At 42.4% G+C, this 16,565-nt stretch overlaps 1 protein-coding gene across 2 annotated transcripts in view; it reads right to left on the bottom strand.

Annotated features, from left to right (window-relative positions):
• ttyh2 (tweety family member 2) overlaps positions 1 to 16,565 on the bottom strand; it is a 116,741-nt gene that overhangs the window by 42,815 nt on the left and 57,361 nt on the right. For both annotated transcript variants that reach the window (XM_014179816.3, XM_014179817.3), the window contains exons 4-5: positions 5,121 to 5,341; positions 784 to 879 (exon numbers count right to left, since the gene is read on the bottom strand). In XM_014179816.3, the coding sequence (XP_014035291.1) occupies positions 784 to 879; positions 5,121 to 5,341 (317 nt within the window). The remainder of the gene's footprint in view (positions 1 to 783; positions 880 to 5,120; positions 5,342 to 16,565) is intronic.

A 16,565-nucleotide genomic window follows, 5' to 3' on the forward strand; every position in this document is an offset into this window, starting at 1 on the left:
GGTTCTCAGCCCAAATGACTGATGGAGAGAGACAGGACGCTATGCGCCTGGGTGAGCATGGAGCACAGAGGGACTGGATGAGTACATGCTTACTATATGCTGTGTGTGTGTGTGTGTGTGTGTGTGTGTGTGTGTGTGTGTGTGTGTGTGTGTGTGTGTGTGTGTGTGTGCGTGTGAGTATGTGTGTGTGCACAGAGTGATGCATTACATGCCCTGTGGAATCCATCTCACAGTACAGCAGGGGCTGGAGTACTTATAGTGGAAATCGTTATTGATGACTATAGATACTGAGATGAGATGGGAGGTTGTATGTGTGTGAAGATGTACATTTAGTAATTATTTTATATAGATAGAAATTCTCTCGCTTCAACATATCCCTTCAAAAAGTTGGTTGCTCTCCTGCTTCCCTAACCCTGCTTGAAACTGCTTCACACAACAAACAAATGAAGAACTAAATAATTCAAGCTATTCCAGACCGGGCCGTGAGGAAGAAAAAAGGCTTCCCTTTTCTATTTCAGTCAAGTGCATTTGTAATTCATGTAAGTTATGTAAGACGCATAAAACAGGTCAAGTAACACTCTTGAAATTCTGTGGGGGGGGGGGGGGGTTCTTGAAATGGCAGTTATGGCACGACTCCAAGTCAATTCAATCAACCACAAATGTATGGGTCTTGGAAATGGGCATGGCAAATCTCCAGCAGCCAATTCAATCAAGTGCATTAACAGACCAAGCAATATAGTAAAGAATTGAACAGAACAGAAATAGGAGCAGTAGGCTACTCACGTGGTCAGCAGCCAGCGAGACTGCTTGGCCAGGCCCAGGCAAGCCGCCAGACATATGACCAGATCTAGGATCAGTAGCAGCAGGTAGGTGAGCCACCTAGAGGACAGAGGGAGAATGACAGAGAGTCCGTCTGTCAGTGAGTCAGACAGACAGCGTAACAGATCTAGGATCAGTAGCAGCAGGTAGGTGAGGCACCTAGGTCCTAGACGACAGAGAGAATGACAGCGTTACAGTCACAGAAATATAACTTCCTTATCTTATCTTCATTGCCTATTCCTATGGGTACATTCAATATGGCTGCCATTCCACCCATCAGAAAACATTGACTTAAATGAAAATACTGTTATAATAATTATATTTCTATGGTTACAGTAATGTGCAGAGCTAGTACTTCTATTTCTATGGTTACAGTAATGTGCAGAGTCAGCTGAGGGAGTAGCCAACCAAGTTTCAACCCAAATGAGAGTCAGCTGGCTGGCTCATGTCCCTAGCTTACACACGACTGGCTGACACTGACCATTTGGTTAACCCAATAGGACACATACCGTCAGACATCACACTGGATGTCTCTGTGTATGTCAGTGGAGGATTGGTTGGACATGTGTAGGGTATTTGTGTGAGTGTATGTCAGTGTCAGACCTGGGATATAAATATGCTTTGTAGAAAGTAACTCTATTTTTGATGGAACAAACAGTTCCGTTGGAGATAACTATTTGAATACAGATCTGAGAAAGCAACAACTTTTAAAAATATTTCAATACAGATCTCAGAAAGTGACTACTTTTTAAAACTATTTGAATACAGAGCTGAGAAAGCGACTACTTACCTTCAACTAATGGTGGGGCTGCATCTGAAACTGCATGTTGCAGATAGAAATATAATGAATAGCGCACACACAACGTCATATAATATTTCAATCTCTCTGACAGTAGATCATATTTGATCTACACAATACATTTCTATTTCTCTGAACATTCTGTAAATTTCTATTCTCCTGAACAGTCCCCCCGTGTAGATACTCAAGTAAAACCAATCAACAAATTATATTGTGTACAGATAATTATAAATAAGTTTTCCAGTGTTAAAACACAAACAAATGAACACTGACAGTGTGAAATCAACACTGAAAGTGTTGAGTCTGTGGACCCATTTAGACACCAGAACTGCATTAAATTAACACCGCTTAGTGTAAAGCATTATTCATTATTTGAGTAAATTGTAGAGGTACCACCCATGACTGTATTTGTTAAGGACAGAGACATGGTTGTTGCATTCATCCATTTTCGGGTCCAATGGACTTCACCAAGTGAGATTCTAAGTGAATAATATGTTATATATAAAAATATATATATTTAACACAATACCATACTATTTCATAAGGCTTCATTTTGAGGGCCTCGTTTTACCCTAATACACAGGCCTGAAACTCATACACATCACTTTGAACCAAAACCACACCCATCATTAACATATTTCCCAGCATGCTCTATTGCAGGTTGATTTTTTAGAATTGTTTGTTTCAATATCTATGTTTGTGCATGTATATTGATTGATTTATTAATTAATCTTATGCAACACAAAGATAAATAACATACAATAAAATACATTTTCTAAACTAATCTAATCAGTTACATAGATTTTTTTGTTTTCAAATAACTTACATTTGGAAAGTATTCAGACCCCTTGACTTTTCCCAGATTTTGTTACGTTACAGCCTTATTCTAAAATGTATTGAAAAAAAAAACATTCACATCAATCTACACACAATACCCCATAATGACCAAGCAAAAACATGTTTTTTAGAAATGTTTGCTAATTTATATAAAAAAAACATAAATACCTTATTTACATAAGTATTCACACCCTTTCATATGAGACTCAAAATTGAACTCAGGTTAATCCGGTTTCCATTGATCATCCTTGAGATGATTCTACAACTTGATTGAAGTCCACCTGTGGTAAATTCAATTGATTGGACATGGTTTGGAAAGGCACACACCTGTCTATATAAGGTCCCACATTTGACAGTGCATGTTAGAGCAAAGACCAAGCCATGAGATCAAAGTACTTGTCTGTAGAGTGCAGAGGCAGAATTGTGTCAAGGGACAGATCTGGGGAAGGGTACCAAAACATCTCTGCTCCATTGAAGGTCCCCAAGAACACAGTGGCTTCCATCATTCTTAAATGTAAGAAGTTTGGAACCACCAAAGCAAAGTACAGAGAGATCCTTGATTGAAACCTGCTCCAGCACACTCAAGACCTCCGACTGGGGCAAAGGTTCACCTACCAACAGAACAACAACCCTAAGCACACAGCCAAGATAACGAAGGAGTGGCTTTGGGACAAGTCTCTGAATGTCCTTGAGTGGCCCAGCCAGAGATGGGACATGATCCCGATCTAACATTTCTGGAGAGACGTGAAAATAGATGTGCAGCGACACTCCCCATCCAACCTTACAGAGCTTGAGAGGATTTGCAGAGAAGAATGGGAGAAACTCCCCAAATACAGGTGTGCCAAGCTTGTAGTGTCATACCCAAGAAGACTTGAGGTTGTAATTGCTGCCAAAGGTGCTTCAACAAAGTACTAAGTAAAGGGTCTGAATACTAATTTACATAAGGTATTTCTGTTTTCTGTTTTTTGTTTTTAATAAATGTCCAAAAAGTTATATGAACCCGTTTTTGGCTTTTCATTATAGGGTATTGTGTGTAGATTGATGAGAGAAAAAAACTATTGAATCCATTTCAGAATAAGTGTCATAACTGTCGGAAGGGACAGGCCAAAGCGCAGCGTGTTGAGTGCTCATCTTCTTTTATTAAAGTAACGTGAACACTTAAACAAAAAATAACAAAACAAGACACAACAGTTCCGTAAGGTAACATAGACTATATGAAAAACAACCACCCACAAAGGAAAAAAGGGTTGCCTAAGTATGGTTTCCAATCAGAGACAACGAAAGACACCTGCCTCTGATTGGAAACCATACTCGGCCACACATAGAAAACGAACATAGAAAATGAAAACTAGAACAAATCCCCTCTAAACAAACCAACCCCAAAACACACAAAAACAACACCCCCTGCCACGCCCTGACCATGCTACAATGACAAATGACCCCTTTTATTGGTCAGGACGTGACAATAAGGCTGTAACGTAACAAAATGTAGAAAAAGTCAAGGGGTCTGAATACTTTTCGAATGCACCATATATTCAAATACCTTCAAATATTATAGTTTTTCTGAGACCTATATTTGAATATCAAAGGAAATAGTTGCCTTTAGTTGATTTTCTATATTCGACTACCTTGAGTAGTTGAATAGTTGGTATTTTCAAATAAACTACAAAATACAACTATTTTCTGCTGAGGTCTGGTCAGTTTAGGAATGGACATGGTGTAGGCTGTATGTGAATGAGTGTGTGTGTGTGTCAGTGTATGAATAGACATGGAGTAGGCTATTTGTGTGCTTGATGTCTTTACTTTTTGCCCTGATGTGTGTTCTGTGCCCTCATCTGAAGGCATCTGCTCCAGTCAGAACAGAATAGAAGCAGTGCTATAATTGTGGTCAGTGGTCTCTGGCTTTAGCCCATGTAGGAACAGATCCAGTCCAGATGGTTTAATAATGGATGAGCTCAAATCCATTCGCATGAATATTTCATTCTCTGAAAGCTATGGCTATGTCCCCCCAACCCTACCCCATCTTATGTCCATTACTCTCTCCCTTCCTTCTCTCACTCTCTTTCTGTTTCTCTCTGTCTTCCTTCTCTCGCTCTCCTCCTCTCTCTCTCCCTCACTCCTCTTTCGCTCTCTGTCTGTCTCACATATCACAGTCTCCCTCTCTCCTCAATCTCTTCCTCTCCTCTCTTCTCTTGGCATTCAAGAGTGTACAGTATAACCAGGATGTAGGACCATGTGCCTGGTGCCTGTTGTCTCTCCAGTGATCACTCTTACTGTGTGCATCTCAGCCAAATTTAGAGTCAAGCTGAACGCCATCACCATGTCCCTGGTGCCTGTTGTCTCTCCAGTGATCACTCTTACTGTGTGGATTTCAGCCAAATTTAGAGTCAAGCTGAACACCATCACAGGGAATTGGATACCTGAGTAATAACTCACAGAATGTGGAGGCTCTCATCTGAACTATGTTTTCATCTGAACTTAATAAGGTCGTATTATTGTTGTGCAAACGTTGTAAAAACGATCTGAACATGCAGAGCACAGGGTGAGATGGGTTACTGATGAGAGGTAGCCATTCATTAACTCACACACACGCCCACAAGCACACACACAAACACGCACGCGCACGTACACACACGGTCTATATGTGGGTTTGTCTGGTCTATACCTGTAGTACTCTACGTATGCGGTTTGGTCTGCGATAGCGGCCAGGTCTACTTTAGCCATGTCCCAGTCAGGAAGGCCCAACAGCTGTTTGATGACATTGTCAGCCATCTGCTGCATGAAGCGTAGGGTCTGTACGTAGTCTCCCCTCGTAGCGAAGATCTCATCCAGCCTCGCCAGGTGCTGCTTCAGACCACTCTCCATGCTACCCATGGTGTTAGTCACCTAGAGGAGATGAGGGAGAGGAGGAGAGGCAAGGAGGAGAGGAGAAGGAGGAGAGGAGAAGGAGGAGGGGAGAAGGAGAAGAGGAGAAGGAGGAGGAGGAGGAGAAGAAGAGGAGGAGAAGTGTGAGTACACACAGAATACTCCATTAATTTCAATTTGAATAACATGATTTAGATTGCATTCTAAATGACACTGTATTCTCTATTTGGTGCACCACTTTTGACCACGGCCCATAGCGGATTTAGGTGAGTATTACAGGGCGGGCTTGACAATGGGCCTTAGTGGTCTTCAGCGCAAGAACTTCGTAAAAGGCATCTAGCAGATCCATGAACACTAATATAATTTCAGATATATCTTAAATGACTACGTTTTGACAAATTTGATGATATAATCGCCAAGCCCATTCAAAAGATTAGGGGACAGGACCCGAAAGTATGATGTAGGACAATTTCACTTGCACAGGGTATTCAGTAGATGTTGGTTCTCCAGGAATGACTTCATTCTGTTATTTTGGGGTCACCATGGTGGTATATATTCTAATTTAATTCTTAGCTAATGTAGAAATAAACTCTACACGGTTTACTACATAATTAAACAGCATAATCATACTGCTGCAAATTAGGTTTAGCAACCCGGGCAAACAGACTCAAATAACTAAACAAACAAGCAAGATGATTATAAACTTCCTTCTACTCACATTTTTCTGTGACACTCTTAGTTACACAAACTTTGCCAAATACACATAACATGGAAGGAGTACCAATACTGCATCCAAAATGGCACCCTATTCCCTATATAGACCACTATTACTGACCAGGGCCCATAGGTCTCTGGTCAAAAGTAATGCACATACAGAGCCATTTAATTGGGACACAACCCCAATGTGGAGCAGGATTACACTATCACTTCGCTTCCCACTTAATTACAACATAGTTCCAGGGAGAGGGTTGTTGACTGGGAAATGTTTTTCAGTCAGTGACATCTTGGTATTTGATAATTAAAAGGGGCAATAAATGCTTCCATTTAGCCCTAGGTACTTGGCATTCAGCAGGCGTACAGACCACACATATTGTTTATGTGTTTGTAGAGGAGGGGACAGCGATGTGGTTTGGTTCTGGGGGGCTGCTGGGTGGAAGTTATGAGGTAGTTTGGTATTCACTATGTGTATGTGGACCCCTCACTCACTAGATTGCCTTTGACTATAGGGAGAGCAGGAGGGAGGGGGGAGAATGTGGTAGAGAGAAAGAGCGAGAGGAATTAAGAAATTATGTGAATTAAGATTGAGAGAGCGAGCGAGAGAGATTGAGCGAGAGAGAGAGAGAGAAGGGAGGGAGAGTCAGAAAGAAAGAGAGTATCTGATAGGGCGAAAGAAAGAAAGTGAGAGGGAGAGTAAGAAAGAGAAAGTGAAAGAGATGAGGAACCAGGGGAAGAAGATAAAGCTAGTCAGAGGGTTGGTTTAGGGAGTTGAGGTGACATGCAAAGGTTTTTGGATGGAATTGGCAAATACGGAACAAACACATTACGCTACAATGATTGTGACAGTGCCACCAAGACCTAATGTACCACAGTCACTTGTACTAGCCAGCCTGGCTGGCTGTCTTCCTGCCCTATAGAAACAGAATATGCAAACCAAATGGCACCCTATTCCCTATTTAGTGCACTAGTTTTGACCAGGGCCCATATGGCTAGGGTATAGGGTGCCATTTGGTAGGCAGACCGAAAGACAGAGTTTAGCAACAACATACGTCTGTCTGGTGTGCTACTGTTATCTGATCCACTACCTAATTTCCACGGCTTTATTTCAACTCCTCAAACCCGGGAGATGAAATCATTGCTGGGAAAGCATGTATCTGAGCTCTGTGGGACTGCATGGGAATGTTATCTGTAGAGCCTAGGGAGTCACTGGATCCAGTTGGTTGCCTGTATCGATTCGTCTGATCCTCATCATCACATTGCTTCAACTGATCCTGTAGATATGGCTGTGGCTCTGCTGTTATCATCCATCCACTATGGGTATGTCACAAAAGTAGTGCACTATGTAGGGAATAGGGTGCTATTTAGAATGTACCTTATGTTTTCATAGCCTGTTGGACAGTGTATAGTGAATCCATCCAATCACACACACACATTTGAGTTTCTCTCAATAGACAATTTCTCAGTTATGGCAAAACTGACCTAAATAACTTGTAGACCTGCAATGCAACTCCATATGATTCAAGGTTGCTGCATTCACGTCAGGGGAACATAGCAGGGGTGAAACTTAGGTGCAACTCCATACGATATATGTGGCTCTGTTCACGCCAGGAGAACTGAGCAGGAGTTAACGACTTCGGTAAAACTCCACATGATTATTGCGTTTCCGTTTTCATGTGTTGCACTTGTATTCCGCAGCATATATTAATCACATGATCATGCATAGTACTGATGTCAAACAGAATAAACCAAGGACACAGATGCTTCCTGATGTTGTGAGATTCTCTCTGGTGTTTACAGAACAACTGGTGCTGTGAGATTGGGATATCAGGATTCAAGGATGCTGTGTGAATAGAATACCATGCTCCTGCTCAAACTAACTCTCTGCTCGATGGAGAAGAGGAGGAAAGGAAGGGAGGAGGAGAGGAGAAGAGGAGGGTTCCTTCAATTAAATTTGAATGGATGAGCTCAGGCGTTAAATGGATCATGGCTCTAAAGTGCTGCAGCCGTCCTCCCACCCAAAGATGAATTTCTCCTCCATTGGTTAAATTGGGTTCATCAAATCTTGAAAAAACCCAGCAATGTGATGGTGACCACAGCTGACGTTTTATATCTCAAAATAGATAGTATGTCCTGGCGGAGGGGTTAAGAGTCATTTTGGTTTGTGGGTTCAAAGGAAGAAAGAATATGAAAGTGACAAAATCTTTCATCGGAAAAAAAGATGATTGACATTGAATGATTGACACATATAGAAAGGAGGTTATGAGAATATCCACAGAATGGTTGTCTATGGTGGATATTGTGGGAAACGATTTGAAAGCTATTGTAGGTCTAAATTCCACAAAGAGACCAGAATTTACTTTTTATGGCATAAGACAATGAAAGTATAAGTGGAGGAGAGGAAGGAAAGAGAAAGTGGCTTAGCAAAAATAAACAACCTTTTGCATGATGCTAGAAGTTTCACTTCACTAAAACATACTTCAACGCACATGTCTGAATAGGGAAGTCAGTGTTGCTCATTAGTCATATTACAGCTGTATTTCTACAAGACTAACAGTACACAACAACCATGCTCTTACATATCCAGACCTTTACCCTAGACTTAACCAATTCCTATCTCTTTACCTGAAGATAACCTTACTGTAAAATGTGCCAATAGGAATAGAATATCTACTTCTTAAATTATCTGATGCTCTCTAGTACCATCCAAATCAATTTGAATCAAATAACATTTTATTGGTCTCGTACACATATTTTGCCAATGTTATAGCAGGTGCAGCGAAATGCTTATGTTTCTAGCTACAACAGTGCAGTAATACCTAACAATACAAAACATTACACACAAATCCCAAAAATAAAAATAAATAATTATCAGAACAAGCAATGTCAGAGACCGGAATATATATATATATATATATATATATATATATATATACACACACATGATGGTGTATAGACAGTATGGACAGTACATTAAAATAAAAGATGTGTACAGCAGCAGTTAGATAGGATGAGCCTTGACTAGAGTACAGTATATACATACGAAGTCGGTAAAACGGTCTGTAAACATTATTAAAGTGACCAGTGTTCAATTACTGTATGTGCAGTCAAATCAGAAAGTATTCAGATACACCGTTGGGATGGTGCCAAGTTTCCTCCAGGCGTGACGCTTGGCATTCAGGCCAAAGAGCTAAATCATGGTTTCATCAGACCAGAGAATCTTGTTTCTCATGGTCTGAGTCCATTAGGTGGCTTTTGGCAAACTCCAAGCGGGCTGTCAGGTGCCTTTTACTGAGGAGTGGCTTCCGTCTGGCCACTACCATAAAGGCCTGATTGGTGGAGTGCTGCAGAGAGGGTTGTCCTTCTGGAAGGTTCTCCCATCTCCATAGAGGAACTCTGGAGCTCTGTCAGAGCGACCATCGGGTTCTTGGTCACCTCCCTGACCAAGGCCCTTCTCCCCCGATTGCTCAGTTTGGCAGGGCGGCCAGTTCTAGGAAGAGTCTTGGTCGATCGAAACTTCTTCCATTTAAAACTTCTTAAGGATCAGCATTCTGTCAACCGGACAGTTGTAAATCATGCAGCGCATTATATCAAGATCGCAGATTTTAGAGAAACAACAAATGTCGGTACATATAAGTGACTTACATCGGCTGAAAGTTTAAGTTCTTGTTAATATAACTGCACTGTCCAATTTACAGTAGCTATTACTGCGAAAAAATGCCATGCTATTGTTTGAGGAGAGCTCCTAACAACAACTGTGACCTTTCTCTTGCATTTCAACGATGGTGGTAGAAAAAGACTGGTTGGTTTTTTCTTTGTATTTTCTTCTACCAGATCTATTATGTTAAATTCTCCTACATTCAATTCACATTTCCACAAACTTCAAAGTGTTTCCTTTGAAATGGTACCATGAATATTAAATGCTGCAGAATTGTTTTGGTACCCTTCCCCAGATCTGTGCCTCAACACAATCCTGTTTCGGAGTTCTACGGACAAGTCCTTCGAACTTATGGCTTGGTTTTTTTCTCTGACATGCACTGTCAACTGTGGGACCTTATATAGACAGGTTTGTGCCTTTCCAAATCATGTCCAATCAATTGAATTTACCACAGGTGGACACCAATCAAGTTGTAGAAACATCTCAAGGATGATCAATGGAAACAGGATGCACCGGAGCTCAATTTCACATCTCATAGCAAAGGGTCTAAATACTTATGTAAATAAGGTATTTCAGTTTTTTTTATATAAATTAGCAAACATTTCAAAAAATTGTTTTTGCTTTGTCATTATGTGGTATTGTGTGTAGATTGATGAAGGCAACTTTTTATTTAATACATTTTAGAATAAGGCTGTAACGTAACAAAATGTGGAAAACGTCAAGGGGTCTGAATAGTTTCCGAATGCACTGTACATAGAGCAGCAGTCTCTAACTTGCAGGGTAGAGTACCGGGTGGTAGCCGGCTAGTAACAGTGACTAAGTTCAGGCAGGGTACTGGGAGGAGGCTGGCTAGTGGTGACTATTTAACAGTCTGATGGCCTGATGCAACTGTACTGTCTCAGCCTTCTAGATGGTAGCATGGTGAACAGGCCGTGGCTCAGGTGGCTGAGGTCCTTGATCTTCTTGGCCTTCCTGTGACACTGGGTGTTGTAGATGTCCTGGAGGGCAGGCAGTGTGCCCCCTGTGATGCTTTGGGTTGACCGCAATTGCAGACAGTGCAATTGTCATTCCAGGCCATAAAGCCCAACAGGATGCTCTTAATGGTGCAACTGTAGAAGTTTGTGGGGTCTTAGGGACCAAGCAAATTTCTTCAGCCTCCTGAGGTTGAAGAGGCGCTGATGCGCCTTCTTCACCACACTGTCTGTGTGGATGGACTATTTCAGGTTCCCAGTGATGTCAAAGCTTTTCACCTTCTTCACTGTGGCCCTGTCAATATGGATGTGCTCTCTCTGCTGTCTCCTGAAGTCCACGATCAGCTCCTTTGTTTTGTTGACATTGAGGGAGAGGTTATTTTCTTGGCACCACTCTGCCAGGGCCCTCCTCCCTGTAGGCTGTCTCGTGATTGCATCATCCGTGGATCTGTTGGGGTGGTATGCAAATTGTAGTGGGTCTAGGGTATCGGGTAAGGTGGAGGTGATAATGATCCTTACCTATCCTTACCTAGCCTCTCACACTGGGATAGGGCGAGATTGAATATGTCCATAAACATTGCAGCCAGCTGGTCTACACTTGCTCTGAGGATGCGGCTAGGAATGCAGTATGGGCCGGCAGCCCTGTGAGGGTTAACACGCTTATATGTCTTACTTACCTGGCCCCTGAGAACAAGAGCTCACAGTCCTAGTGAGCAGCGGTGGCCTGCATCGGCAGCACTGTGTTTTTCTCGAAGCGGGTAAAGAAGGTATTTAGCTTGTCCGGGAGCAAGGTTTCGGTGTCCGTGACGTGGCTGGTTAAATACCGCAAAGTTGGCCTGGAGCTAGAAATAGGGTGACTATGTAAACTACCGGTCAAAAGTTTTAGAACACCTACTCATTCAAGGGGTTTTCTTTATTTTTACTATTTATACATTGTAGAAAAATAGTGAAGACATCAAAACTATGAAATAACACATATGGAATCATGTAGTAAACAAAAAAGTGTTAAACAAATAAATTCTTCAAAGTTGCCACCCTTTGCCTTGATGACAGCTTTGCACACTCTTGGCATTCTCTCAACCAGCTTCATGAGGTAGTCACCTGGAACGCATTTCAATTAACAGGTGTGCCTTCTTAAAAGTTAATTTGTGGAATTTCTTTCCTTCTTAATGCGTTTGAGCCACATGTTTATTCCATGTGTAACTCTGTGTTGTTGTATGTGTCAGATTGCTATGCATTATCTTGGACAGGTCGCAGTTGCAAATGAGAACTTGTTCTCAACTAGCCTACCTGGTTAAATAAAGGTGAAATAAAAAAATAAAAAAATAGTATTGTGACAAGGTAGGGTTGGTATACAGAAGATAGCCCTATATGGTAAAAAAAGTCCCTATTATGGCAAGAACAGCTCAAATAACCAAAGAGAAATGACAGTCCATCATTACTTTAAGACATGAAGGTCAGTCAATACGGAAAATATCAATAACTTTGAAAGTTTCTTCAAGTGCAGTCGCAAAAACCATCAAGCACTATGATGAAACTGGTTCTCATGAGGACCACCACAGGAATGGAAGACCCAGAGTTAGCCCAAATAAATGCTTCACAGAGCTCAAGTAATAGACATCTCAACATCAACTGTTCAGAGGAGACTGTGTGAATCAGGCCTTCATGGTCAAATTGCTGCAAAGAAACCACTACTAAAGGACACCAATAAGAAGAAGAGACTTGCTTGGGCCAAGAAACATGAGCAATGGACATTAGACCAGTGAAAATGTGTCCTTTGGTCTGGAGTCCATTGGAGATTTTTGGTTCCAACTGCCATGTCTTTGTGAGATGCGGTGTGGGTGAACGGATGATCTCCGCATGTGAATTTCCCACCGTAAAGCATGGAGGAGGAGGTGTTATGGTGTGGGAGTGCTTTGCTGGTGACACTGTCTGTGATTTATTTAGATTTCAAGGCAGCATGGCTTAACCAGCATGGTTACCACAGCATTCTGCAGCGATACGCCATCCCATCTGGTTTGGGCTTAGTGGGACTATCATTTGTTTTTCAACAGAACAATGACCCAACATACCTCCAGGCTGTGTAATCAGTATTTTACCAAGAAGGTAAGTGATGGAGTGCTGCATCAGATGACCTGGCATCCACAATCCCCTGACCTCAACCAAATTGAGATGGTTAGGGATGAGTCGGACCACAGAGTGAAGGAAAAGTAGCCAACAAGTGCTTAGCATATGTGGGAACTCCTTCAAGACAGTTGGAAAAGCATTCCAGGTGAAGCTGGTTGAGAGAATGCCAAGAGTGTGCAAAGCTGTCATCAAGGCAAAGGGTGGCTATTTGAAGAATCTCAAATATAAAATGTATTTCGATTTGTTTAACACTTTTTTGGTTACAACATGAATCCATATGCGCTATTTCATAGTTTTGATGTTAGTAAAAATAAAGAAAAACCCTTGAATGAGTAGGTGTTCTAAAACCTTTGTCAGATAGTGTATGTTGACACCATCCTGTGACATTGACATGCTGACCTTCATGTTCGTGTTCTAGCTGCAGCACAGTATGTGTAAGGATGAGAAGGCTGCATCAGCCAGCAGGTTAATGACCTGAGGGATGCCCTTCTGAAATCCCTGATCTGGGACAGGAATCAAACCTAGGAGTCTATAGGCCCAGATCCAGACCCAGGCCCAGGTCCAACTCTCAGTCAGTCACCAGCCATTACACACAGAGGCTGCATCCAAAATGGCACCCTATTCCCTACAAGTACACTACTTTTGACCAGAGTGCTATGGTGCAGTATTATGTGTGCACTATTTTACCAGGTAAGTTGACTGAGAACACATTCTCATTTACAGCAACAACCTGGGGAACAGTTACAGGATAGAGGATGAATGAGCCAATTGTAAGCTGGGGATGATTAGGTGACCATATGAGGGCCAGATTGGGAATTTAGCCAGGACACCAGGGTTAACACCCCTACTCTTATGATCAGTGCCATGGGATCTTTAGTGACCACAGAGAGTCAGGACACCCGTTTAACATCCCATCTGAAAGACAGCACCCTACACAGGGCAATGTCTCCAATCACTGCCATGGGGATTTGGGATATATATTTTTTTGACTTGAGGAAAGAGTGCCTCCTACTGGCCCTCCAACAACACTTCTAGCAGCATCTGGTCTCCCATATAGGGACCAACCAGGACCAACCCCGCTTAGCTTCAGAAGCAAGCCAGAAGTGGGACGCAGGGTAGCATGCTGCTGGCACTATGCAGGGGTTAGGGTGCCATTTGGGATGCACACAGAGACCTCCAACCAGGCAGTTGATCAATGGCTTGTCAACTCCATGCCATACAAAACCATGCTTCCTTCCCCTCAACAATTTTCAAACATTCTCTCTCCAAGAGCCCGATTCTTTGAATTTAGTTGCTTATGCTGGAAATTGTTCTCATGTAAATCCTTAAGTCACATACAGTGTCAAATAACTAATCTTTAATGTCTATTGTTTCCAGACAAAGCCTATTACGATGAGAGCGTGTTTGGTTGAGGGAAATAAGTTTACAGTTATGTCAATGGCCAGGTCCCAACCACGGCCAGAGAACCTTGTTCTCTGACTGACTAATACAAACAACACTGATAGCCTGGTCTGACATCTGTGTGTGCTGTCTTGCCAACTTTTACGGTCATTGGCAGGAGTTGGCAAGACAACACAAACAGATCTGGGACCAGGCTAGAGTTCTGACTGTTGGCTGTCAAAACTTCTCTCTTCATTCACCATCTCCTTCCTCCAAGCCTCAGCAAAGAATATAACAATGTATTTATAGGATGTCTGCAGAGTTCCTAGTTCATATGGGATATCACTTAAAGATTACACAATAGACCAAGCATTCCAAATTCCCGTAATTCCCATTACGCTATCAGCAGCAGACTGTTTTTCTGGCTTCTTCTTCAGAAAAGAATGTCTTCTAACTGTGTGTCTGATTGTTCATTCAGATTCCCAGTCAGGGTTTTCTGTGTGGGGGGCAGATAGAAATCTACACAACCATATGGTCCAGAACTAATTAACTAACTCAACCAAAGCAGGGAAAATTGATGGTGACTGTGAAGTTAAAAAGCAGCCAACTTCCATTGACGGTGACTGTTAAGTGTTTCATTTCCATCCCCTCCTAGTCAAAGAGATCTGCTCTTTGGATGTGAACCGACTTCTGAAGAGTGTGTGGAGAGGGGGAGGAGGAGGCATCTGAGTGGCGGGGGCAGAAGCCAAAGCAGCCATTGTTGTCAGAAAGGAGACTTTAACACTGAAGCAGCCTATCAGGACGCCCGGCCATTGGTCCTCTTCAAAGGTCTTTGCTTCCTGGGTTCACGGCTGATTATGTGAAGGGAGACTGTGGAGTGTGTGTGTGTTTGTGTGTGAGTGTGTGTGTTTGGAGTCTGATTGTGAAGGGAGACTGTGGAGTCTGTCTATAAGACACAGTAAGGCCTTTGTACAGCTGGAAGACCAGGACTAACAGCTCAGATAGGAATCAGGCTAATTGGTTCTATACGCTGTGGGCCAGTTTCCCGGCCATGCTTAGTTGAAAATCTCCATTAAAAGGGCATCTTAGTCTTGGACTAGGCTTAATCTGTGCCCGGTAAACCGGCTATGTGTGTTTTCGGGCTCAGCAGTGTGAGTCACAGCCATGAGAGAGACAGCTAGCTACGGAAACATTAACTTACTCCTTTAACACAGATGGGGAGTTAATCCATGCTCTTTGACAGCGTTCATAGAAGTCATCTGGAGTCTCTCTCTCGCTCTCACGATGATGCACTTCCTGCTTTACTGCTGAGGGAGGTGATAAGGAAGGAGGATAGTGGGTGATGTAATGGTGATGTCATAATAAGCCAGAGAGGCTTATATAATCATCCCAGTCAACAGGGGAGTGTGACATATTGATCAGAGACTTGGTGATTCCCATGGCTCAATCTATTCTTGGTTGAAGCAGGGTTTGATTCCTGCATAGGCCACTTAGACTACACTGAATATACAGTATATAGCGCTATAAGTGTACTAACTGTACTACAAGTGTCTTTGGATAATAGCATCTGCGGCATTTTAAATTGGACCATATTTCATCAAATTCAGAATGAAGGAAATCTGATTCTTATGTTCAACCATTAAGGTCTGTACATCATAAGGGACATACATCACAACATTTATGTGCCTTTTCTGCCTATAAATTGCTGGGATCAAACATAGCTTGCTCCTTTTTAGCACTGAGAGAAAATAGAACTGAAATCCCACTGACAAAACTTCCTGTAGAGTCCTGAGCCTTATTATCTGAGTGATAAAACGCCCCAGAGAGTGTGAAATTGACGTATAAAGCTGGATTTGGGTGCCTCTTTACATGTCATCATCAGCGCTTCTTACCACAAATTGAAAAAATGAGACAGATATAAATAGCCAGGAAGGGCCTCACAGTGTAAAGTAGGGGGCACACCAAGGAGGAGGAGGAGGATGGTTCTTTGTTCATGGGGAGTTTGTCCCCGTGGCATAGGGAGTAGGATTGGGGGGGGGGGGGGGAGAGTATTCTAAAGTACCCACCAGGCTGCCGACGGCTCCCAGGGTGTGATTGGTGTTGTACAGAGTCATCAGCTGTATGGTTATGTAGTGTATGGTAATGTAGTGGTAATGTAGCGAAGTGATAATGTACAGCAAACTTAGAGGTTATGTATTGAGTCTGTAGTGCTACCCACCAGTCTGTCGACCCCTCCCAGGGTGTGATTGGTGTTGTACAGGGAGTAGGTCAGTTGTATGGTTAAGTATTGAGTCTGTAGTGCTACCCACCAGGCTGTCGACCCCTCCCAGGGTGTGATTGGTGTTGTACAGGGAGTAGGTCAGTTGTATGGTTAAGTATTGAGTCTGTAGTGCTA

The sequence above is a fragment of the Salmo salar genome, chromosome 28 (assembly GCF_965601325.2).
Source record: "Salmo salar chromosome 28, fSalSal1, whole genome shotgun sequence".
In the NCBI taxonomy this organism is placed as follows: domain Eukaryota; kingdom Metazoa; phylum Chordata; class Actinopteri; order Salmoniformes; family Salmonidae; genus Salmo; species Salmo salar.